The sequence below is a fragment of the Vanacampus margaritifer genome, chromosome 4 (assembly GCF_051991255.1).
Source record: "Vanacampus margaritifer isolate UIUO_Vmar chromosome 4, RoL_Vmar_1.0, whole genome shotgun sequence".
Lineage (NCBI taxonomy): Eukaryota > Metazoa > Chordata > Actinopteri > Syngnathiformes > Syngnathidae > Vanacampus > Vanacampus margaritifer.
The window spans coordinates 12,696,251-12,723,171 of NC_135435.1; the positions used below are offsets into that span (position 1 = coordinate 12,696,251).

At 38.5% G+C, this 26,921-nt stretch overlaps 1 protein-coding gene across 4 annotated transcripts in view; it reads left to right on the forward strand.

The window, feature by feature from the left end:
* homer2 (homer scaffold protein 2) overlaps positions 1-26,921 on the forward strand; it is a 38,474-nt gene that overhangs the window by 2,065 nt on the left and 9,488 nt on the right. The window contains exons 2-8 of one of the 4 annotated variants that reach the window (XM_077563593.1): positions 105-228; positions 331-578; positions 10,387-10,543; positions 22,887-23,018; positions 23,513-23,605; positions 24,093-24,235; positions 25,863-26,019. In XM_077563593.1, coding sequence (XP_077419719.1) covers positions 574-578; positions 10,387-10,543; positions 22,887-23,018; positions 23,513-23,605; positions 24,093-24,235; positions 25,863-26,019 — 687 coding nt within the window. In that variant the 5' untranslated portion in view covers positions 105-228; positions 331-573. The other 3 variants (XM_077563591.1, XM_077563594.1, XM_077563595.1) reach the window with 3 other exon arrangements.

Sequence of the window (26,921 nt, forward strand, 5' to 3'; positions counted from 1 at the left end):
TTTATTATTGCGGACCGTCTTGCCTCGAGCTCTCAAAAAAATACTCAAGTATACAGATACCTGAAAACGTATTTGTATTTGGTTACTTCCCGACGCTGTTTTAGGTTAAAAAAAAAAAAGTGTGAGCAAGTGTAAACCGCTCCGTGTCGCTGCTGCTGTTGTTTGTGCACGCGTGTGGAACTCGATATCCCATTCACTTGAGGGAGGAGGAGGAACAAAGTCAGGCAGGTAAACGCACACATAACTCCACTCATTCAGTGGCCACTTCGGAAAGGGCAGCGAGGTGGAAGCTCTAGTTGTATTCTTTTTATTTTTATTTTTTTTATTTAGACGCCGCCGCGTGTGAGACGAGGCTGAACGCAGCAGGCGAAAACTTGGTTGACAGGCGCAGGAGGAGACCGAGCTTAGCGAAACCTTCCCCCCCACGGAAGAAACAAGTGCTGTCAGATTTTCTTCTGTAAGCGACAACGGGACTTGTTCGAAGGAGAGAGTAACTGAAGATTGTGGACTTTGATTGGCGTTCTTCTCGCGTCAGGTTATAGCGAAACTGATCCGAAATATCTCCACGTTACAATGGGGTGAGTACTCCACTATCAGGACTTGCTGTATGTGACACCTGCCCTCCCTTTTGTATTCCGTCAAAAATACCTTCTCGTTATTTTCCCTCTTTAATGTAAAGATAATGCACCAGAACAGGATAATCTTAATAATTCCCCCCACTTAGCCTATATTTGTGACCTCAAATTAGCATCCATTAATGTCCTTAAAGGGTATTTATTATTGAAACAGAATTTCAATATGAATTTGCCATAGGTTCTGGTAAATCGGTATGTACAAAATGTGCTATAGGGTGATGGTGTCATTCTCGCTGCCCACTGGGAGTGCGTGTTGCAATTAAAGTGTGGAGGTCGTTGTGGACACCCACGGTGCACTCGAGACTATTTTTCTCCTAGGCGGTCTATGGGCTACCAGTGGTCCAAATCGATGCTGGTAGTCAACCACTATCCATTTGGATTTTTACACAAGGAAAGCCGTTTACTCTATATTATTAATTTCTAGGTTCAGGTCCATATACTAGTTCGCTTTGTCCTCACAATACAATTTAGTGCAGTAGTAGAATAACTGTGCTACTAGCAATGCTTATTCTACTGCAAGTGCGACTTTTGCCCTAATAGTACATAATGAAACTTTATTAGTACTATACTGCACGACTCGGGCCAACTAGTAGGCATGTGTCCTGCATTAGTGGCCTCTTGCACCCTCCAAGCATCACCCAAATTCCCACCAGTAGTTCTTTGTCACTGCTATCATGTACACAATCACAATATTGTTCTTTTTTTTTTTTTTCAATATCATGATCTTGTTTGTTTTTTTACTATATTGTGAGTTTTTATACAGTATCGTGAGCTTTTCGTCAACCTCACCTCTATTTCGTGATAGTTTTCATTTGGTAAAGTTCATATTGAGATAATCAAATCGTGACGTTTGGATATCATTACATCCCTAATTACAAGCGAGGCTAGTTGACAACCGTGTGCTTTTGTTTTGGAAAAATCAATTCAAAATCCAGACAAATCAGTAGTCACTTGGCATTCCAGAATGTGTTCGATCTATTTAAGGTATGTTTGTTCTCGTGGTTGTACTGCATTGGTCTGCAACTGCACTGTATTGTACTGAGAGGTGTTTCTAATATTCTGACTCAGCGTGAGAGTACCGGTTATTACATTGAAAAAAAACAACAACAATACATAAGTAGTGTGTCTGTCAAATGCCAGTCAGCGACAATAATTGGGCAGGTACAGCAAAAAGGTTGCGTTTGGCTGCAGTAATGTTATAGGAATGCTGTACTACCTGTTTTCCCAGACCCTACTTTTGTTTTTAAAAGAGAGTCCCACAGCAGTGAGTGACTCCCTCTCATGAGGTCTGCAGACTCACCCAAATGCTTTGAAATGTGGTCCATACTAGCGTTGTCATGAAACTGGCCCCTGTGGACCTCAGCTCATGTCGCCAACATGCTCGCCTGCTTTTACTCACTGCCAGCTTGTGGTTACACTTGACACTTCTATGTCTGGCAAGGCCAAATAGATCTTTACATTCTTTAGAACAGCAGTTCAAGGGATGATATGAATGCAATGCTGTTGATATATATATATTTTTTAAATATGTGAAAAATAGTACATAAATAAATCTCTATGGCCTCTGACATGTAGTCCAATTTTCACTTTTCCACTGCAAGGTTCTTGAAATCTCGGATTTGTTCTTGACAAATAATGCAGCAGAAGACTGGCTACTACCACCGCTGATGAAAACACCAAACTTCTTGAGCAGGTGTTCGCACATACAAGCCAGAGAAAGTTTATCCAGAGGGCTGCAGTGGAATTGCGCATCAACAAAAGCTTTATTTCGCGGATGCTTCGATGGGTGATAACCTATACCAACTACATGGTGTTTAAAGGTTTCAAGCGGAAGATTGCTCAATAACGCAAAACTTCTCAAACTGGCACCGAGCTGCAATCAAGGACGGACAAACTTTTCGCCTGGTGCTAATTTTGCAATACTGCTCCAATCTCAGTTGGCAAGCCGCTCAAGGGATGAATGAAAGTTCAAAGCCTAAATAGGAAGTGTACAGTCTAGTGACGTTTGGGACACCCTAGTCAAAATTCCCAATGACCCTGATTGTTCTTTATGACGGCGTATTAGGGCCATGTATAAATATATATATTTTTAAATTAGAGGGCGGAGCAAATATTCAGAGAAAAAAATTCGCAAATTTGCCACTTCATAAAGTCGCAAATTTAAGATTTTTTTGTGGCAAATTTGCGAGCTTATAAAGTAGCAAATTTGCTACTTTAAATAGCGGCAGATTTACGATAAATACACATACTGTACTACTCGATTGTTTGTGTCAATACTTTTCGGTCGGGTTTCCAAATAAGGAGATAGTAATTGCTTTAACAGAGATTAACCATATCATGTTAAGCATACGCTCTTTGAAGCGTTGTGTACGCCTCGCTTTGCGCAGGTCCACACCCGGACGATCAAGCATTTAAGTTCATTTGTTAAAATGTATTTTTACTTGTACATTTATGTTTCAAGTACCTACGTTGATGTTTTACTTCATTCACTAGCATTTACCTAAAGTATGCTAGCATCTGATTGGTTAGTGTTAGTCAGCTGATAGGGGATCAGGAAGTGTTGTCACTCTGGCCGCCATGAATGACGAGTAAAGTTTTTATTTAAGAATGAATCCCCCCCAACCTGCCTTTTCATTTTGTAAACAGTGTCCCATTAACCACCATCGAATCCTCACATGATTAGACTATAGCTATGCTACGTGCATTTCTCGTAAGTTTCTGAGTTTTTTCTCTCTCGCAAATCTGCCACTATATAAAATCGCAAATTTGGCACTTTATAAAGTCGAAAATTTGCGAGGAAAAACAATCATAAATTTGTGAGTTTATAAAGTGGCAAATTTGTGAGGTTTTTTTTCTCTGAATATTGCCCCCGCCCTCTAAAAAAATATATTTATACGTGGCCTTAATACGCCGTCGTAGATCTTTTTAGTGATACCATGTGCCCGTTTTTCTTTTCCTTTCTTTTTTTGTCGGCTGTCTGGCTTGTGGCCCTTTGGCCCTGGCCTGTTTGCTACTAAATGTAGTTATAGATTAACAATAAATCGCACACGTCATGTGAACTTTCGCTGCCCTCCTGACATTGACACATTAATATTGATTTGATTCCCAAGTGCAATTTACAATTCACTGTCTTTTTTCATTCAAATCAAAATTTTAAACAGACATCAGTGATTTAAAACCAAAGACAGTAGAGACTCCGAGATTTATGCATTTCACTTGCTCACTTTTATTGGCTTGTTGAAATATTCCTAGATAAACCTTATTCCTTTTTAACGCACAGGCACCAACAGCGAGCCGCATATTGCTATTTAAACTAAATCCTGCTGGGAGCAATGCTAACAATGAGATAGATGATAATCTTGTGGCTGGCCAAGACTTAACACTCATTGATTAGGCTCACATGTGACGTGGCACTGGGTCTGTCGCTACGCCGCCAGGAGATCAGACTATAAAGCTAATCTGAGTGTGTCTTCTGTCTGATGGAGGGGCACTGTGAGAAGGTGTAGAAGGAAAGTGGCTGCACCGCTTGGCGTTAAAGAAACACGGGTAAATGAAAGGAGACAGGCTGAAGGCGGATTGGAAGTCTTGGCCAGATGGTGGCGGCCTGGGAGGCCATCTGCTGCCATGCTGTGCCTCAGTGGAAACTTCTCGTGCCCTCTTCCAGATCGCAGATTAAGAGAGGCTCTGTGACCCCACTGCCTCTGTCGTTGTGGAGGACCATGTGCTTGATGCTTGGAAAAATCCAGCCTCCTCTCCGATAAACTGATTAACATTCTGAATTTATAAGAGAAAATGGGCCGGCCGTTTCGGGAAATTCTCAATGGCCAGTCTACCCAAAATACAAAATAGCAGCCCGAGCGCTCCATAAAACATTTTTTATTGGCTATCCTTTTTTTTTGCATACAATTTTTTTTTTTTAACTATCGAATGACTTTCTGAAATTAGTTCTATCTTCCTCTGATTTATTTTGGAGACATTGTGCATACTGTCATAATTAGGAGAATATTAGTTAGCGCCAAGTAACTATTTTGATAAACGAGTAATCGTTTGGAGTCATTTTTAAATTTAGAATTGTCTAAATCCTCGGATTTCAGCATATCAACAGTACTAATTGTTGATATGATATGTAATTGTTCACTGATTTCTGTAGTCCTCCATGAAAGAAGACTGATTATCTTCTGTGTTTAATGAAAATAAGACACTTGCAAACATCTGTTTTTACTTTGGAAAACAATGACCGAACCGGTAACATAGTACAACATTAAGCCGCCCCCCCCCCTTTTTTTAAAAACATTTTTATTTAAATGTTTTCTTTTTATCACAATACAAATATGAAATAAACACCAATCACTGGTTAATAAACACTAACCAGGGGGGAAAAATGCTTTTGGAATTCACTTTAATGCAAAAACATTTTCAGTCATTCTGGACGAGTACGATTATAATCTAATAAACCCAACAAATATTTATTTAAAGATTTTATTTAATGAAAAATAATTCCTGTGCAAAATGTTGAGACAACAATAATGTACAGTATACTGATTCTAAACCAGCTTTACTTCATAGATTGTGCTTAAATGCCACAATTAAATAGTTGGTCGCTATTGTAAACGCGTCTTGTAAATCACCCACCCGGCATTCAAATTCCAACTCAAAATAACATTTGGATGTAACAGAACATAAGAAGAACAGCTTTTAATAATCCAGAAGACAAAAGTGTATTTATTTGTATGCATTTCACAATTTAGCAAATTTCCAACAATTCGATTTTTTAAATGATTAATCGAATTCATTTGATTTATTGCCCAGCCCTAATCCATTCTAAAAATATCCGATAGTGACAGCACTATTAGAGTCCTGCTTTTGTCTCACTTTTCCAGTGCAAACCTGAATGCCTCACTTTCCAGTAGAATATGTCCAAAGCTTGTTGCGCACAGCAGGACACCCAAAGCACTTCCTCACGACCAGCAACTTTTTGTGCTGGGAGGAAAGACGTTGTCTCCCTAATGATGTATTACAAGCTCATTTGCAGCAGTGCATGTATTTGAGGTTCTTGCCTCCAAGCCCGTGCACGGTTTATTCCTCCCATGTTGATGTTGCTAATATCATCACTTGGCTGACCCATTTTGCATGTGTGCATGTGTCACTGGTATTGTCATCATGCTCACTTGCAGCAGTAATGTGAATAATACTGCCTTGCTCGGCATTTTTCACTGCAACAGTAAATTCACCTTTAAAGAACAAAGTCCAAGACCGAGTAAGGTTCGGAACAGATATCTTGTGGGCATGAATGCACCCCGTATGGTTTGCTCAGACCATCACTCTGAGCTGAAAGAAAAGTACATTCCAGTCTAAAGCAAATATATTCCCTTGAGAACACCCACCCACCTGTAAATTATTTAAGGCATCGGATAAAGAGGGTGAACATGTGGCAGTCAACTGCGTGAGGAACTGCTGACTATTAAGTCCCAAATGTAACCATCCCAAGATAAATGTGTACCCATACGATACCTTTTGGACTTTGCATAATCTGCCATTTGAGTTGGACAAACGTGACAAGCACTATTCTGGTGGTTGTTGATGGTTCTGTGCAGAAATGCTGTGTGAGCTGGTGTACTGATGCATGAAGTGACAGCTGTGGACGCCTACTGTGTCCCTGCTCTGGACATTGTCTGTTTCTATTGATGGTGCCACCAAATGTTTCACTATCCTCAGCATCCTGACCAAAGCCAGTGGATTGCAACTGAAATGTATGTAGTTCAGAAATTTCTGCCACGATAATAACATTTGACAAATATATTTGAACCTGTTGGTGAAATCCACTCTAATAACTGAGAACTCCACAAATGAGGAAAAGCAACATTGAACATGGATGGATGCGATCCACATCTCCTCACTTCTGAATGACAGCAATACTCCCCCTTTTTATCCAGTGAAATCCATCAATTTGATTATTTTTATTGATACAGTATGCATTTTTTGAGGCCGATATCGATTGTTGGCAGGAAAAAATACAGATTGCCGATTATTTAAATATATATAATGGATACAATTTTAAATTACCCCCTTCCCCATTTCCTTTTCAAGTATACAACATTTTTTTATAGATTTATGTGTCAATCATAAAACCATTCTTACTTGTTTACAACTGCTGAAAAGCATTAACCTTTTCTTTTATATATTTTTATCTTGTGTTATTTTCACAAGTCTAGGGATTTACTGGGCTAACCTGGGACCTCAGGGATTATGTTTTGTGCCAATGCCATGTGGAAATGTGTGTTAATACAACAACAATAATCCTTGGACGTTTGCATCCTTGAATTTTGAGAAAAGAACATCTTTGAATCCTTGAAATATCAACTTTAAATATAACTGGAAAGGACAATGGTAAAATAAAACAATAAGGAAGTGAAATAAGAATAGAATAAACTCTAAATAATAGCAACTGAAAAAACAGTTAAGAACAAATACTGACTGTTCTTGTGCGTATCGGCCTCTTGGGGGCAATGTGGTGCAGCGCATCCATGGCGTACACACTTGATTAAAAGTGAGTACAGAAGAAAATTGCGATTGGATTCTATTAAAAATAACTCGTTTTTTCCACACATGCGTACTGTTATCTCACCCGTGGGTATGTATTCCCACAACATTTCTGTGTGGATATTCGTTATTTGAAGTAGAAAACACTCCCGACATCGATGCTAACTTCTGGTTAGCATTTGAATGGGATCCTCCCTTCACTTTTAGCATTAGCACTAGGCCAGCGATGTTTTAAAAACGAAGCATGTTTTGTATTTAAATATACAGTGGATATAATTTTTAACGTCGTGTGTTCAGTTTTACAGTTAACTCCAACTTTGGTGTCATTAAACAGCTTAAAGGATGCTTAGGGACAACAGAATAACATACGCTACACAAGCAAAATGGTGCATTCAGGGTACTTTCACAGCGTTGGAAACTGCGGCTTTCTTTGATAACGTTTTAAGGGGAAATAACCGGCCAATTTGCCAATTGTTTTGGCCGATGTTTGAAGGCCAATAATTATATTATTATTATATTTTAATCGGTCGGGCCCTACTTTTTTATCTTAGGAAAGCAGATCACTAGAATCATCCAACAGTTGTGTGAGTGCACCCACGTGTTAAGCATTGACCTTTTACTCCTCCTTCCCTGCCAGTGTGAGCTGGCTCCTGACATCGCCACCGAAAAGGTCAGCGTATGTGTGCATGTATAGGCAAAGCAGCAGCGATCTGTAGAACGTGTTATGTTCTTTTTAACCGGAATGAGGAATGAAATTAGCCTTAGATGGGGACTGCACAGTCATTAGGCTTTGATTTTCTGTGAGAACTGGTGGCAGTAAAAGCTCATGAATTTATGTCCCTCCCTGTCTGATAATTTTCTCAACTGGCAGTAATACTCAAATGCATGTCCTCTTGATTGAATGCTTCCGCCAAACATCACCAGAACCTTTCTTCAGGGTGAAGCTAGAGACACTAGACACATTTGAGAATGTGTGAATTAAGGCAATGTGTAACATATTGTCATATGTTGTAATGTATGTAATCACTTCACATATACAAAACACACAAGCAGGCACAGAGAGTAAAACACAACAGTATAGGTTTCAATTAAAACAGATCTTTTCTCTCTCTCGCTCGGACAGTAAAATGTGTCTGGGTACATAAAGTACTTAATTTCGTCTGTGAATTTGGTCTTGTTCAAAACTGAACGTGATTTTCGAGGTTCACCAGCAAATTGGTCTTAACAGACGGACGGTGCAGATATTAAGCATTTTGACGAATATCGGCATCAGCCTTTTTGAAGAATCATACGGCCGATAAAATAACAATTTAAAAATGCGTCAACTTCAGGAAGGTATTTATTTAATTTTTCAGTTAACGTTGCAAGATGTATGCTGCTGACTCTGGGAACTCTCTGCACCTTCTGTTTTTGTTTGCAATTATAACTAAGATAAGTAGAATTTTAATACTGAAAGATATTTTGGAAATTTTTTATTTACTTTAGAAAACAATAGGGAGCTATTTACCTGTTTACGTTTTTATTTGACTTTTAAAGACATGCTACTGGCCCTCGGGAGATCCCTGAACTTTTGGTTAGACTTTTAAAACAAAGATGTCTATTGACTCCAATATTTTACGAATCCTAAAAGTTGCTTAATAAACATATCCTTAAAAATTCAACACATTTAAGAGCTGGATTTTTTGTGTGTGTAAATTTTGATGCCAAGATTTTCCTTTTTAGTGACAATGAATATCAACTCCAAATATCGGTTATTGTCCTTGACTACTAATAATCAATATTGGTATCAACCCTGAAATAACCTTAACGGTCTATCTCTAAAATGTGTGTTTAAATTAATGTATTATATAGCGCCGCTGGTAATGAATTTGCATCCAGAAATAATCTACAGTACACATTCTGCATATTATAAAGTGCTTTTTGGGATTCTCTTGCTAATGTAGTCTCTTTTCATTTCATTTTTTCTTCCCCAAACTGTCTAATGTGTCCCGCAGCTCCTCACACCATTTAAACTACTTTGCAAGGATATGTAAATTTCTGCGCATTTTGCCACTTTTTGAAGTGGGAAAAGGGTAAAAATGACACCCGAGTAGCCAGCGTCTGAGTCATGTACAGGTTACAGAGCAAGATGATTCAGTTCCTGGTACAGACTGTCGTCTTGTTGAAATGTCAAGATGTGCCACTATAGCTCTTTTATGTATAATTTATATTTATCTGTCTTGTTGTCAATCTGGTTAAACTGACAGCCGTCACGTCTCTTTTAAATTTTTTAAATTTTTTTAACACTACTTCCAATGGCATTTGAACGGCCTCTCCCTGGCTGTCAAAATTCTATTACTGTGCAGACTCAACATTTTCAAACAGTTCCTGCTGTATATATTATTATTATTATTATCTACCTCTTCATCACATCGCAAATGAAGTCAAATTATTGTACTGTTGCTGCACATTCTGAAAATAAACTCACTGAGCTGCTGTAATTGAAACTGTTCATTTATGGGTACACAAAAGATAAGCAGTTTAACACAACCAAAATCATGAATTTAAACCCAGGCAGTAATATACTGAAGTGCCGTTTTTGGTGTGCCATGAAACTACTAGCCTTAATCTCAACAATATTTACAATATGACCTGTGATGAGAACAATTTTGACACCCCAGTGTAAGACTAGATGTGATGATACACGCGATGTGTGTTTGTTACCTCAGAGAAGAGAATGTTTCTTGATGTGCTAATAGCTTTGAGTTGCCATGAGGGTTTTTGGGTGGTATTACATTATCACTGGCCTGCCTATGTCTCTCTGGAATTGCGGTGTGGGGGCTTGCAGGTATCACGTGTGGTGTCATAGTGCTGTATAACTGTATCTGGCTAACTTTTTAAAGGGAAAGTCACCCTCACCTGCTTTTTGAAGCTGAGCTGTGATTGGTTGTTTACCTGAGACCTGAGCAACCTTGATGTCATCTTCAGTCGACAGCAATTGGCAAAATGGCCGCCCCCCCCCTGAAATGGATAAAAGGGCTGGATTTTGCTTTATAACTCATATTCCACAAGTGCAATATTAATCAGAATGTCACGTTTAGACTTATTAGGTCACATATAACATATTATTGTCAAGAAATGTTCAAGATTGAATTCCATTTTAAAGGGGAGCCTCTCAAATATGCTCTCACGATGCTCACAGTTTACCCTCTTCTCTGTCCTAAACCCTCAGGGAGCAGCCAATCTACACCACCCGGGCCCATGTCTTCCAAATTGACCCAACCACCAAGAAGAACTGGGTCCCTGCCAGCAAACAGGCCGTCACTGTCTCCTATTTTTACGACAGCACACGCAACAGCTACCGCATCATCAGCGTGGATGGATCGAAGGTATGACTGTGTGTTCTGTAACGGTGACAAACCGATGTGGTGAGAAATGTTACTGTTAAGAGACGAGAGATTCTTTTTCTAGCTTTATGGATCAGATATCCATCGTCTGATACTGATAAATATCCAGACATGGATACGTAGAATAAGACTTCTGCCGGGTATTAAACAATTCTAATTAGCATCAGCATCAGATTTCTGCATCTGAAGTACAAGCAAATTAATTGTTGTTGGTTATCATACCACATTTCATCAAAATTTGTTCTGCTGAGACCGTGTTATGAAAATGAGCCACAATTTGGTTCTGGATGCAGATTGAGGTCATAATCAAACATTAAGCAATTCTTCCTTTTGTTTTGATTTAAACACCCAATTTGAACTCAATCCAAGAAGAGGCCATGCAGCATAATGAAGTGCTTAAAGTCATACTTTTTCATTTTCTGTGAGCTTTAGTTTACTATTTTAAACATGAATGAACTCACATTTTTATATGTAGTAACTCATTAATTAGCAAAAGAAATGTATTTCGAACATGCATAAAAATGAGAGTATAATACTGTAACTTGTGAAAAAAGAACAGCACAATTAAAACAACAAATGCAATAAAGAAAGGGGGGAAAGCCTGTAGGGAAATAGAAATAATGCAACATATGTAAAAAATGACCTGCTTATACATATAAATAATTTACAGTGCATCCAGAAAGTTTTCAGTGTTTCACTTTTTCCAATTTTTTTGTGACAGTCTCATCTCAAAATAGAATAAATTCAGTTTTTGCCCCTCAAAATTCTACACACAACAGCCCATAATGTCATTATTAGTATTAAGTCATTAAAAGTATTTAGGAATATTTATATCTATCTCTATACATAAAATAAAACATGCTTTACATAATACTCCAATTTACAATACACTTGGTCGCAATACTATATTTAACTACCAAATCAATATGTAGTTATCCGTAATTTTCAATGTGGATGTTTTTCCCCCCCATAAATTTGTATTTATACAAGCAGCAGCCCGTTAAAACTAGCCAATGTAATGCTCTCTATGAATATATTACATTATTGTGGAAGACGGTTGAAGTTCACATGTTGGTATGATCCTCGATAACTGCTCTCACATTGCCCCTTTAGAAAATCATTTGTCAGGTTTTCCATTTCGGAGCGGAACAGTAACAATTGTCTGTCACATGTTCAAATTCAACTTCATTAATATTAAAGTACTGAACAGCTCCTCAAATAACATTACATGGAAAGTCTGACTTAAAAATGCCTACATGTAATTGATGGCAGACAGTCAATATTGGTATTGCAGGTAATAATAGACACCATTTAAACTAAACATAAACTGTAAATATTTATATTCACTCCACCAGCATTCCTTAGCTTGGTGAGAAGTGTAGATTATGTTTCCATGGTGATAAGAGCCTCCTCTCCTTGTGAAAAGGCGCAGATATTGTCATGCGATCATTTTTAGCCCTTTGATTACCTGAGAGTGAGTGTAGAGAGCAGAAAATCACAGAAAGTACACACTTGTTTGGATTTTGCTCTGCTGTTTGAGTACAAAGTCTGCGGGGCTTACTGTTGGGATAACTAAACGAACACCTGAAGGCTTCGGAGAAAATGTTATCATTATGTGCAATTTTTGCACAGGAAGGATTTGATCATCGCAAAGAAACTCTTTGTACAATGTGATGATAGGATTTTCACAGCAATTTTTAGGTTCAAATCTCTTTCGATGAGTTATTCGCGTATTTTTGCAAAGCCTTGTTTAGTTAAGTGACTCCCACTGCTTGAAGCCAGCGAGGCAACACTCATCAGGTTATGTCATCACGCAGTACTGACAGCAGATAACTGGCGACTCCCTGACCACACTGGCGTATTTTTATCTCGCAGGCTCTTTAAAGAAAGACTTCATTTGTGTACAAAAAGGAACGGAGAGCTACATTTATTTCTGACTCCATTCATCTTGTGTACTTCTATATTCTCTTCAGTACTTCCCCAAGGTCAGACTTCCTTTCTCCGCTCTCCCACTCATGATTCCCTTTTTGTCGTCTGCGTTTTGTCAAATGGCAGTTCCACAGGCAACTGCGATAGGGGTGTCGAGTTTACTTCATAAACGACCACCCGTTTTCTATTACAATTATCCTATAGGACAATTTACCGTGGCTTGTTGGCAAAAGTCGAACATTCTCACATGGTATCATTAGTGAATATTTTTGTCATTTGACCAAGACAGAGAGACACTGAAAAGCAGTGCTATAGTTATTCTCCATAACATGTATTTTGTTGGGTGTCTGAAACAGATTAATTTTAATTACAGTAATTTCTGGACTATATGCTGCTACTTTTTTTTTTAAGGTGCTGCTTATCAATCAGATCGCAAGGGGGCTCACTTTAAAGGAAGCGCAGGAGCAGCAGGCAGCGCAAAACAAACCAAACATGCGAATCAAATACTTCCATACCGGATCGGTCGAGGCCCGGGTTAACAACGACCGCCATCGGTGCTGTTGACCTACAGGGTGCCAGTGGAAACTGGACTACTGTTGGTCGAAGAAGGAGAGGAGGAAGGTGTGTTTGTAGGAAGAAAGAGAAGAGGACCACCAAGAGTCTAGGACTGAGAGTAGGGACTTTGAATGTTGGAACAATGACAGGAAAAGGTAAGAGAGCTGGTTGACATGATGCAAAGGAAGGTGGACATACTATGTATTCAGGAGACCAGGTGGAAAGGGAGCAAAGCTAGAAGTTTAGGAGCAGGTACAAGTTGTTCTATCATGGTGTAGATCGGAAGAGAAATGGAGTAGGAGTTATTGTGAAGGAGGAGTTTGTTCGGAACGTCCTGGAGGTAAAAAGAGTGTCAGAGTGATGAGCCTGAAGCTAGGAATTGAAGGTGTGATGATCAATGTTCTTAGTGGGCATGTGCCATAGGTAGGATGTGAGCTGGAGGAGAAGGAGAACTTTTGGTTGGACCTTGATGAAATGATGCAGAGCATCTCTAAAAGTGAGAGAGTTGTCATTGGTCCAGACTTCAATGGACACGTTGGTGCAGGAAACAGAGGGGATGAGGAGGTGATGGGCAAGTTTGGTATCCAGGAGAGGAACGCAGAAGGACAAATGGTGGTTGACATTGCAAAAAGAATGGAAATGGCTGTCGTGAAAACTTTCTTCCAGAAGAGACAGGAGCATAGGGTGACCTACAAGAGTGGAGTACACAGGTAAACTACATCTTGTGTAGACGGTGTAATCTGCAGGAGATCAGCGACTGCAAAGTAGTGGTAGGTGAGAGTGTAGCCAGACAGCATAGAATGGTAGTGTGTAGGATGACGCTGGTGGTGAGGAAGACAAAGACTGCAAAGGCAGAGCAGAGGACGAAATGGTGTTGGACGAGTCTTGTATGACTTTCAGGAGGGAGTTGAGACAGGCTCTAGATGGTCAGGAGGTGATTCCAAATGACTGGACAACTACAGCAAATATGATCAGGGAGACAGGTAGGACAGTCCCTGGTGTGTCATCTGGAAGGAAAGGGGAAAGGAGACTTGGTGATGGAATGAGGAGGTGCAGAAGTGGATCCAGAGAAAGAGGGTTAGCTAAGAAGAAGTGGGACACTGAGAGGATTGAAGAAAGTAGAAAGGAGTACAGGGAAATGCAGCGTAAGGTGAAAGTAGAAGTGGCAAAGGCCAAACAACGGGTTTACAATGACTTGTATGCTAGGTTGGACAGTAAGCAGGGAGAGACTGATCTATACAGGTTGGCAAGGCAAAGAGACAGAGATGGGAAGGACGTGCAACAGGTTAGGGTAATAATGGATAAGGATGGAAGTGTGTTGACAGATGCCAGTAGTGTGATGGGAAGATGGAAAGAGTACTTTGAAGAGTTGATGAATGAGGAAAATGAGAGAGAAAGAAGAATAGAAGAGGTGACTGTTGTGGACCAGGAAGCAGCAAAGATTAGTAAGGATGAAGTGAAAAGGGCATTGAAGAAGATGAAGAGTGGAAAGGCACTCGGTCCTGATGATATACCTGTGAAGGTATGGAAGTGTCTACGAAGGGGTAGCAGTAGAATTTCTGACTGGGTTGTTCAACAGGATCTTAGATAGTGAGAAGATGCCTGAGGAATGGAGGAAAAGTGTGCTGGTGCCCATTTTTAAGAACAAGGGAGATGTGCAGTTGTGGCAACTACAGAGGAATAAAGCTGATGAGCCACACAATGAAGTACAGATGCAGTATTTGCTTTGAGGATGTTGATAGAGAAGTACAGAGAAGGTCAGAAGGAGCTGCATTGTGTCTGTGTAGATCTGGAGAAAGCTTATGACAGGGTAAATCCCCAGAGAGGAACTGTGGTTTTGTATGAAGAAGTCGGGAGTGGCAGAGAAGTATGTTCAAGTGGTGCAGGACATGTATGAGGATTGTAAAACAGTGGTGAGGTGTGCTGTAGGGGTGACGGAGGAGTTCAAAGTGGCGGTGGGACTACATCAGGGATCATTTCTGAGCCCCTTCTTATTTGCTATGGTAATGGACAGGATGACAGACTAGGTTAGAAAGGAATCTCCATGGACTATGATGTTTGCAGATGACATTGTAATCTGTAGTGAGAGCAGGGAACCGGTGGAGGAGAAGCTAGAGGTGTGGAGGTTTGCCCTGGAAAGGATGGGAAGGAAGGTTAGCCGTAGCAAGACGGAGTATCTGTGTGTGAACGGGAGGAACCCAAGTGGAAGAGATAGGTTACGGAGAGAAGAGACCAAGAAGGTGGAGGATTTTAAGTATTTAGGGTCAACAGTCCAGAGCAATGGAGAGTGTGGAAAAGAAGTGAAGAACCGTGTGCAGGGAGGCTGGAGCGGGTGGAGAAAAGTGTCAGGTGTGATGTGTGATAGAAGAGTTTCAGCTAAAATGAAAGCAAAGGTTTATGAAACTGTGGTGAGACCAGCCATGTTGTTTGGTCTGGAGACAGTGCCACTGAGGAAAAGACAGGAGGCAGAGCTGGAGGTGGCAGAGATGAAGATGCTGAGGTTCTCTTTGGGAGTAACCAGGATGGATAGAATCAGGAATGAGTACATCAGAGGGACAGCACATGTTTGGGGATAGTCAGAGAGGCCAGACTGAGATGGTTTGGACATGTCCAGAGGAGAGATAGTGAGTATATTGTCAGAAGGATGCTGAGTTTCCAAATGCCAGGCACGAGGTCTAGAGGAGACTAAGGAGGAGGTTTATGGATGTAGTTGGAGGACATGAAGGTAGTTGGTGGACATGAAGGTAGTTGGTGTGAGAGCAGAAGATGCAGAGGACAGGGTTAGATGGAGGCAACTGATTTGCTGTGTCGACCCCTGAAGGGAAAAGCCCAAAGGAAAATAAGTACATGAGCCTTGCCTACCATCGAGTGGTTCTCTGAGTGACAGATGATGTTTGACTTACAATTTGTTGATCTGTGTGGTAGGTGGTCTCTTTCCCTGTTATCTAACTAAGATGGCTGTGTTCACCTGATTTTGACTTTTCTGTTGCTCTAATTGAGAGCACAGTCGGACGTGATCTTTTGATAGTGAGGAATTCGCTCAAACCCACTTCAAACTTCACATACTTCACACTCCGACTTTACACCTCAGTCTGTCCCTTTAGAAGTGACGAGTGATCTTCCCTGACACCTATTTACAATGCCCACTTGCCTTATCCATCTCACCCAAAGGCTCCACTGGATTAAGTTAGATAAAAAAAAAAATGGCAGGGAAAACAAAACTAACTTTGCTTAAAAAAAAGTCTGTAATTTACACACTCCTTATGTACAAGCCAGGTCTGTCCAGAACAATATTTTTTTGCTGCTGTATGCACTAACCATGACAAACTGTCATTTTATGTTGGCTCACACGGAGAGCCCGGCAGCTCACTGATGATGACAGAACAAGTAGAAATGCATTTGTAGCACTTCTGACTCCTCCTTGCCTTGATGTGTGATGACCACAGTATTCACCAAAATATTTTCATTCATTCCAAATTATATTAAGACCAAATCCTCAAAATGCAAATCTGAACCTACTTGACTGCCACTGGAAAGAAAGTGAAACTATTAATATCTGATGATGTTGCATGGCCAAAGGCTAATCAATGCTGCACTGTAGAGGCGTAATAATTAATCGATAAGTTTGTCAGGGCTGTGCAATTAATTGAAATTCAATTACAATTTCAATTATTACACTCCACAATTATAAAACAGCATAATCGTTAATAAATATTAATAATAATTTTTGAGTTGTTTAAATTTATACATTTGCACCTTTTTTATTTTATTTTAAAATAGTTTAATAAATTTTGTTTCACCCAAAAGGAACTTGCAAATCATAGTGTTTCAAATAATTTTATTTGTCTTAATATTTTTTATTAGTTTTTTTATATTTAAACATTTTCTTGTTTTTTACTAAAAAATAAAGGATCGTCCAACTGCATAGTGCACATGCGGCACTCCAACTTCAAGTTTTTTGGCCATATAAATGAGTAAATACATAGTATTATTTTTGGTCCAAAAGGAACTTGCATAATTATAGTGCTTTTATTGTTTTTAATTGGTCTTACATTTTTTAAATGTTTAAATATTTTCTTGTTTTGTACCAAAAAATAAATAATCATTTGAATAATCGTGATTTCAATTATTGCCAAAATAATTGTTTATTATTTTTTCCATAATCGAGAACCTGTCATTGTCAACTACTAGATTATCAAATTCCTTGATAATTAATTTTATTAAATTTGTCTAAATCTTCAGAATTTCAGCTTAGTAAAAGTAAATGTTACTAATTTTCTGTAGTCCCTCATTAAAACAGACTTATCTTTGTGTTGCATCAAAATAAAACCTTTACAAACATCCTCTTTTACTTAGGAGAACAATGATCAACAGTTTTGCCTATTTTCCGACATGTTGCTGACCAAAGTAGCTGAATCCTAATGATTGTTTTCTTCACATTTTCTGAACTATCAATTTGAAATAACGTCCTGTTCTTGAATAAAAGCATGGAAATGAAAATTTTTTTTTAAATACGATTCATCAATTACCGGTACTTGACCAAAAAATTAACAATGTAATTTATTATTAAAATAATCGTTACTTGTAGCCCTGTCGTGTACTGTAAGAGGTAATGAACGTTACACTACATCTTGATCCAATATTAGTATGTATATTGATCTATACAATATTGAAACTGAAACTCTGTCTCCTTTGAAATGGCATAACCATGCTATTGTTTTGAATAGGTTGTAAATTTATTAAGCAAGGTCAGCAGCAGTATGGAAGCATTTCAGCGACCCGGTTGAGAACAGAGATGGAAATCGGGAAGTTGACCCGCTATTTGTCCTATATGCTTAAAAAAAAAAAGTTACTGCCCCATTAATGACATCTAAGTTTGAAACGTTTTATAATTACTTATAAAACATTATTAAATTAATTTATCAAACAAATTAAATCAAATTTTGGTGTATCGGTACAGCCTAGTACAAACATCAACAGAGGCATTGTACTATGCGTAATTCTGCATCAAAAAAATCATTAACTTAGTGAGGTTGTTATGTGGTCAGTAATACAGTATGGCGAGTTATCCCAGTAATGCTGAGTTTGAATTTAAAAAGTAAGACTATAAGAACGCTCAGATGGAAACACGATTCTTGCAGTTTCGTCATCTTCCAGCCTGCCTTCTTTCTCAACTATGACAACATTGTGTGTGTTATGCTGCTTGACAAGCACATCTCACACATCCAATATAACTTACTATGACTCTGCTTATTCTGCGAACTCCCAACATACGTAATCAGACAAGGGCGACATTTCCATAGGGGCTACTCAAGCTGACTGATGGTTTGAAATGGGCCCCTCAGGTTACTGGCTAGCAGCACTTTAATTTGCACTTCCTGTTGCACTTGATACAGGCCTGGCTGTCCACCCCCACAGCTGCTCGTGTCACTCCACTCCCCCTCCTCTCTGTCACATTCTCCCACTTGCCTACTCGCTTGATTACAGTCTTGCATGCACATTCATACCACCTACAGCAACCTTAATGGGTATTATGAGAACGCAGTAAGTGGAAACAAGCAATGCAAACATATTTTTCTTTATAATTGAATTAGGATTTCTACTAGATACGTTAGCTCATTCACTGCCATCGACGGTTATAGACGTCAAAAATTCATTTGAACTATTTCTATTAGTTGAACATTTGTTTTTAGATTTTTGTTAAGAGTATAAAAACCTAGAAATTATATTTTTTTGTACATTTAGAACAGATATAAAATTTGTGATTAATCGTGAGTTAACTAGTGAAGTCATGCAATTAATTACGATTAATTTAATCGCCTGATGCCCCTAATTTTTAATAATCTATTCTTTTTTTATTATTTTTTACTTTTTGATTTAAAAAAAAAAAAAAACTTTTTTTAAGAGATTATTAAAATCAATTTTTAATTGTAATTAATCGCATGACTTCACTAGTTAACTCACGATTAATCACATATTTTATATCTGTTCTAATACAATAAAACAAACTAGGTTTTCATACTCTTGTTAACAAAAGTGGGGGGAAAATGTTAAACTAATAGAAATAGAAAAAATGAATTTTTGTCATCTATAGCCATCAATGGCAGTGAATTAAGCTTGGGGAAATTCTGTTTTGCTCAATGTGCCACAACTGTGGACAGTGTTGTGCCATGCCAAGCTCAAGGGTACCTCTGCAGCAACTCAACAAGATATACTTACTTTATGTGCAGTTTAGTGTGTGTACTGTATGTCTGGTTTGTAAGAGGGAGGTGCACAAGCACTTGTCAAGTGCAATTCGGCAGTTCTCAGGAAGCAGAATGGCATCTCTTCAGTAATTGATCCCAGTTATCATATTTCGGTCTTCAGAAGGTTTCAAAGGGACAACAAACTGTATGCCAGTAAAACAAACTTCAAGTACAGTGCAGTACACATCAGGCCAGGGGTCGACAACAAAGTTTTTTTTCTGAGCAAATTAATTGCAGGCCAAAATTACATTTTCATTGGGACTACTTTTTCTACTAAGAATATCCCATTATAATCAGTAGGGATGCAACTAGGGCTGTGCAGTTAATCAAGGTTATTAATACTTATTTTTAGTTGTTTAAATTTCTATAGTCGCACCTTTTTTTTATTTTAAAATGACAAATTTAATAAATCTTGTTTGGTCCAAACGGAACTTACATAATTATAGTGTTTCAAAGAAATGTATCTGTCTTAATATTTTTTACATGTTTAAACATTTTGTTTTGTACCAAAAAAACAAATGAAAATGGGAAAACTCGTAGTATTGCAGTAAGCTTGACTGTTTTGCAGGAAGGTTCATGAAACACGGTCTGGTCAGGTGTTTGTGTGTGTCAAAAACACAGCTGGCGTTTGTTTTTAAATGAGTATTTGTTGAAGTACTATCTTGTGGTCACCTCATCACTTGGGTTAGGCAGCCAATCGGGTGCCTTTATAGTGAATACAGGCACGAGTTCCCAAACTTTTTTGCATAATAGACTGGTAAAGACATTTTGACAAATACCAATTTTGAATACTAAAATACTCTTGCTCTTCCCTTGAAAGTATAAAAGACAATATTTTGAGTTTCAATGACTTTTGTGAACTTAACTGCATGCTAATACTGTATATAATTCACATGATGCATCAGAAGTACTGCACAGGTATAATATCATGGAGTTTATGCATTTTTACTGTTCCACCCATCATATCCTACATCGGACAGGTAAACCACCCACATTTTAGTGTTATGATTAAGATTTGGGCCATCTGGATGGTGGGCTTGGTGTTTTGTGCATTTCTAGCCATGTCTTTTCACAATAATTCAGTATCTTGCAGCAGCCCAGTTTTCCACTAGGAACATTAAAGTTTCATATCTCACATTTGTCTTCAAACAAATGTGAAAAACGCCGCTGTTTGGGATGAAGTGCTGTTCAGGATTTTCCAAAGTACAAAGTCTCGCCTTTGAGGAAATGGGGTCGTCTTTTCATTTAAAATTAAATGAACCTTGTAGAACGCAGCCTGAATCCTGAGTCACAACAAAAGTCTTTTGGCTGTTTCTAGTTTTTTTTTTGTTTTTGTTTTGGTCTGTGTATTTGCACCCTTGGAAAAGGTTGGGACAGACATTCCAGGTTGTTGAAAAGGACATACATCTGTCAGATTTGAATTCTCAAATGCTGCCTTCCCAGCCAGGTTGCTATGAGACAAGGACTGCCCAATAATTTAGCTGTCTTCAGTGGATCCTAATGGTTTCATCTGGGTTCATGTGAATGCTTTTGTCAACATGCAGAGTCCAGTACATGATGAGCTCGACTATACGGCAGTGGCTTTTAGACAGCAGCTGATTTACTACATCTCGGCAACAGGCGACTGTACTGTAGCAAATGGTGGATGTCATTTGACAACTTGAAGCATTGCGGGTCAGCAGTTATCACCGCGGTGTGCCTTCTTAAGGGCAACACTCCATTCGATTGTGGGTTGAATAAGAATTGCCGAGTTGGCACATTTAGAGTTAATAGTTTCAATAGAGAATGTTTGACACAAACTCAAAGCAATTATGAAGTCAAAAGGCAGCTAAGGCTACTTGACCTCATTCGGTTTCCAGTTCCCAGTGCAGAATAGACTGATGAGCCAAAGTTAGGACATATTTACATGATGTCATCATTTGACACACATTCTTCTGCTGTTTGCGTTTGGAGCTCTCATGCAACAAGCAAACGAAAGAGAAAACACGACTGAATGTAGCATGTCAATTGAACTTGTTTAACACTTAGCTGAGGAAAAGCACCTTGAGAAGATGATCAGATGGATTCATGTATTCGACACTTTCCAAAGTTCTCTTATCTGGTTTTCTCAATAAACACAAATATTGCACTGTGACTGAGAGGTCAAATTGATTAAATATGTACAAGACGTATATAAGAGAATCGAGCTGTGAATGAAATTGTGTTCCACTGTAATAAATCTATTAGTTGTATTCCTGCTGGTTGAGGACCATGCTAAATGGACTATATACAACGTTCACTAAATATTAAGGATATTTGGCTTTCAAGTGAAATTTGAGGATGAACCTAAATTGCGCTGTGAACTTGAATTGGCCTTCTGAATGTACATTTCCAATGTTTTAGTACTTTTTGCCCTTTTGCTATTCTGTAACAAAGACTTGAATGTCAAAATCCACAGTTGCTGTTTGATCTAAGAATAGACCAATATATTTCCTGCTTCAATTACAGTCGTCATGCCGTTGACGTTTCGGATGACATCATGAGATCAAGACAACGCCTAACAATTGTAAAAACACATTCTTGCCATTACGAGGCTTCCAACAGGATGAACTAAATTAAGTTCACCTGTAAAGGTTATAGTCTATTTTAGGTTCATGCTGGAGTTCCCCTCAAAACTATGGCTGAACAATTTCAAAAATCATTTTCATTGTGATGCTGAATTAATTGTGAGTAGCGTATATTGGAACTAATTTTAATTAAACAGTTGGACATTTTTTTCAAGGCTGATACCGATTATTAGTAGTTAAGGAGACCAATAACCGATATTTCAGGCCAATAAAGAAAATATTAGCGTCAAATTAATTTTAAGCACATAACAGCTTTGTTTAAAAATTAACAAAAATTGCAGGGAGCTTGTAGGGTTTCATCAGCATGTTAAGACAAATTAAAAGCTAAATAAATGGTTCTCTTAAGTTTTCTACTGTAAATAAAGTCTTCCAGAATTTCAACATCATTTCTAAATTTTTATTTAATTAAAAAAAAAGTGTAGGGAGTTCTCAGTGTCATCATCATTTTTATGAAGTGAAAATGTAATAAATCCATAAATGAAAAGTTCCATGCATGCAAATGTAGCTAATTTGGGGTTTTCGTGAGGGTTCGTAAAAGTTTTCTAAAGATCTCCCCATAGTAACAAATTGTTTTAATATGTTCAGAATGTCTTTGCAACATGTAAAAACTGACTGTGAACATCTTACAAATCCTGATGAAAACCCAAAATTTTGCTACATTTCATTTCCTGCTCAGTGAGATAGATACTAACTTTATCAGCCTTCGGATTTGTAAAAATGCCGATAGTTGTCAAAACGCAAAAATATCGGTCTACCCCTAATTCAAATGTTGATTGAATGTCAAATGACTGTAAATTCATTTTAAAGTTCATCCTGAAATGTACACCCGGAAGCCAAACAACTTTTTGTGTGTGGTGAATACACATATTGTCATTTCTTGGCAGAGCGCACTGGAGCTTTTGTCTGTTGGCAAATTGTAAGTTGAGCTCTTGAAACTAATTAGTTTAATTGCATCCTCACCAGGAGTTTCATGTGTCTTGTTTTCCTTAGGTTATCATCAACAGCACCATCACACCCAACATGATGTTCACAAAGACGTCACAGAAGTTCGGCCAGTGGGCAGACAGCAGGGCCAACACTGTGTTCGGTTTGGGCTTCAGCTCAGAGCAGCAGCTTGCTAAGGTAAGTGTGTTCAGCGTTGCACAAAGTTGAGCCGTGAATTGATCTACCTTCAATATTTGCAAAAATGCTCACATTTCCACCAAGCATTACAATCAAGTTCTCCCCTCGTGGTTTGGAACAGGTGATCTGTCGTATTATCTACTGAAGGATGTGTAGGCGGGATAAGCAATGTTGTATTAATTATGTAGAATGTGTGACATCATACCAGCATCACACAATTGAGCCCGTTAATGCATTCGAAGGAGGAGGGAGGTGTCACAGTAAACAATGGTGGCATTTTAGATTTTTGTTGGCATAGGGTTGTCTAGTCCGACAACATGGATGAGCTTTGTTGTAGAAAACAATTTTCGTATTCATCCTAAAAGTGTCGTTTACTTTATGTCGTCCAATCAATGACCTGCAGAATGTTTAGCTCCACCCATCAGGTGCTGTATTATTGCTTTGCGGTACATCACTACGCATATGCGACAACTTATTCATTCTGTCATTTTCAGTTTGCAGAGAAGTTCCAGGAAGTCAAAGAGGCAGCAAAAATGGCAAAAGACAAATCTCAGGAGAAGGTGGAGGTGCTGGGCAATCACTCCCAGGTAACCCATCACCCTGCAGACTGAAATTCTCCATCTGAACAAGAAAATCACAATCATTACTGTAAGAATAGCACAATTGTATGCAAAAATTGACATTCTGTTCAAATCAGAATCAAAGTCCTATATATATATATATTATACATGACACTTCATGAAATCAATGATTGTACATTCTTAAAAAAATAATAATTATACAATAGTGTTATTTTTCTTTATTGAAAAAAAGTTTTAATGACATTTTAAGTAATTTGAGGTATGAGCTTGGTCAAGAAAGGAATCACATTCTTGATTCGAGGTACCACTGTATTTGTACATAGTAATAGTTGGCTTGTGATGATTGTTTATGGTGTTTTGCCAAAGGAGTGTCCCATTTCTCAGTCAGCGCAGGATTTTTGAGAGGCCATCAAACTTGAAAAAAAAGCTGCAGGTCAGATAGTCCTTTCATGTAAAATGACCTAAAGCACAAAATCTTCCCCCGTGCCCCCAGCAGGAGTCTGGACCTGAAACACCGTCAACAAACCAGGCTTCCAGCATTAATGGCACAGATGATGAGAAGATCTTTCATGTGGGACCAGAGGCTGTCCTGCTGAAGAACGAGAATGATCTCCTCAAGAGCGCCATAGAGCACAGGTAAGGCTTCCTTTCGGGTTTTTCATTTACACTTTCAAAGCAATTTGTCATTTTTTGGGGGGGATTGAAGCTTCAGCAGCAGCTTTCTTTCTTTCTTGCGAGCCTCGGCAGGACTGCTACAGTCTTACCTTGACATACGTGACCTCACTTATGAGTATTACTATTTTTAGTCATCGTTTGGGCGATTGTTTTTTTTAATTAGTTTTTTCTTGAAAGCAAAAATTGAAGCTGAGTACTGTGTGTTGGAAGTGAATTCAACTTGGTTCACAACAAGCAGCAATTTGGCGGATAGTGAACAGTACTTCAAAACAAATTGGGATAGGTGAAAATAATCATTTCAGTAGCCAAAGATGATTTGACATACGAGTGTTTGTGGGCACAAATTGCACTTGTATCTCAAGTCACCATTGTATTGAAATCATTTCACCACATTCGTAATAGCTCCCTTACGGAGGACATCACGCCTTTAATAATTACCGATCCGGCAGTTATGGATCATTCATACTGTTCCAGCTAATGTTTTGAGTTTCACACTGTTCTGGAAATTGTCTCTCTTTATTGCTGCTGGGATTATCGCACATGCACATAAATGATCTGAACCGCTGCTCCATTCTGCCATTTAACCTCATTAATCCTAATACTGAACGCAGTAAATCATAATTACATAAAACAGCAGATGTTGTTCCAGATGGGATTTAAATGACCCTAGAACATCATAATCATCTGCAACGATGACTTGATTTTTTTAATTTCCAACCAATAACGAATCATCCAACCTGGCAACACTGACTCTATTGGATGACGTTTTATTATGAAAGTTATAGCTCCCTTAGTTGCACTTTGTAGTTTTCTTTTGACTGCTGAATTTATTCCTTCTTGTCAACAATCAATCCACTGTGAAAACTGGGGCAAAATACACGTACAAACATAGCAATTAGCATAAAGAAAATAAAGACAATTTAGATCTAACTTACACAAAAGTATGGACAGACACAAAATAAACTAACCTTGTTGGCTGTCTGCAATGTCCAAAAAGGGAACTAGCTGTGTCTTAAGTGATGCTTTTTTTTATTTTACTCTCCTTCCTAAGCTCTTCCTCTACTCATTTAGTCATTGACATACACACATCCACCCCGCTACAGCGCCCTCTCTGATGTGGGTGGCGACAAACACCCAAAAGCAAAGAAAACAAAATGCACAAAAATGACAATGTGGCAGTTAAAAATGACAATTACTTCAAATTTCTTTCATTTTGGTGTCGCGTGTGCTACAATTGCTTGTTTTGCATTTATTTTCCCAGCCTCTACAAGGCTTTGGGGCTTACCGGAAAAGTGTGACAGCATGTGAAATGGCCGAGACCTGTAATGTCTTTAGTACACGTCTGTTCACGTGTGATTAAAGAGCAGCACTCTTCAATACAGCCGTGAATAAAGAAGAGAACAGGGAAGTGGAGAGACATTTTCTAAACATCTCCTGGCGAGACCATGCGCATTTCAGCAAATAAGTCATCATCATTGGAATGATTTGGTTTCATTCTGCGTCACCTCAGCAGGCATTTCAACACTAGCCTGTTTAAATGTTCGCTCCTTTAATAACGCTCCTCTTGGAACCGTCTCGTGTCTGACAGCAACACCAACACCAAGAAGTGGGAAACGGAGCTGCAGACGTTAAGAGAGAATAACGCCCGGCTGGTGGACGCGCTGCAGGAGTCCTCGGCTAATGTAGAGAGCTGGAAGAAGCAACTCAGTGCCTGCAAGGAGGAAAGTGACACGCTCAGGGAGAAGGTAATGAATGCCGTTTTTTGGCGTGGCTGAAAGGAATTGAAGAAGTCTGCACAAACGTACCGTACATATTTTTTGTCTGCTTAGCTTCACATGAAAAACACTTGACAAGTCCTCTTTATTTATTTTTGGGCTGATCATTTTTGGGCCCTCTTAACTTAACAACTTTACTCTATCTAACTTTACTATATTTTTCTTACACGACACAGTGAAACAGAGAACACCTGCACACGTTGGCTGACGGTGAGATCTCAGAGTGACCTAAACATTGTTCAAAATGCAAACTTGTATCTTTTAATCAAGACGTAGCAGCGGTACTCGAACCCTCCAGCACTATATTGCCGTAACTGCTGTTTCAGTTGAGGTTGACTGACATTTAAAATCTCTAAACATCAAATGTGCAACCAAACCCTAAAATTATATATTATAATGCTAACATATAATGGGAAAATTAGCATGTATTGTATGCTACAGTAATTATAAACCTTCAAATAGGGCTGGGTTAAAACAATTGAATAATCAATATCAAATCAATTTTCCTTTTCAAATCAGTATCAATTCATAAAAACATGAATCGATTATTTTAATATCTTTTTTCCCCATAAATGCATACAAATCTGTATTCTTAAAGGCCATTTTTTGTATCTTACTGTTTTCTTGAAATTTACTGTTCACATGAATTTAAAAGTATTTCCATACATTTATGAAAGACCTGACTTATTTCACTTGAAGACATTTCATAATCGTTATAATTTATATTTACAATTATTAAATTAGAATAATGAAAATATTTGTATCTCATCCATGCTGACGTTGATGTTTGTGTAACACAAGTGATTATAACATGTTACTTTCATTAATAAACTAAGTCATTTAATCAGTTACTGCCGCCGCAAAATTTTATT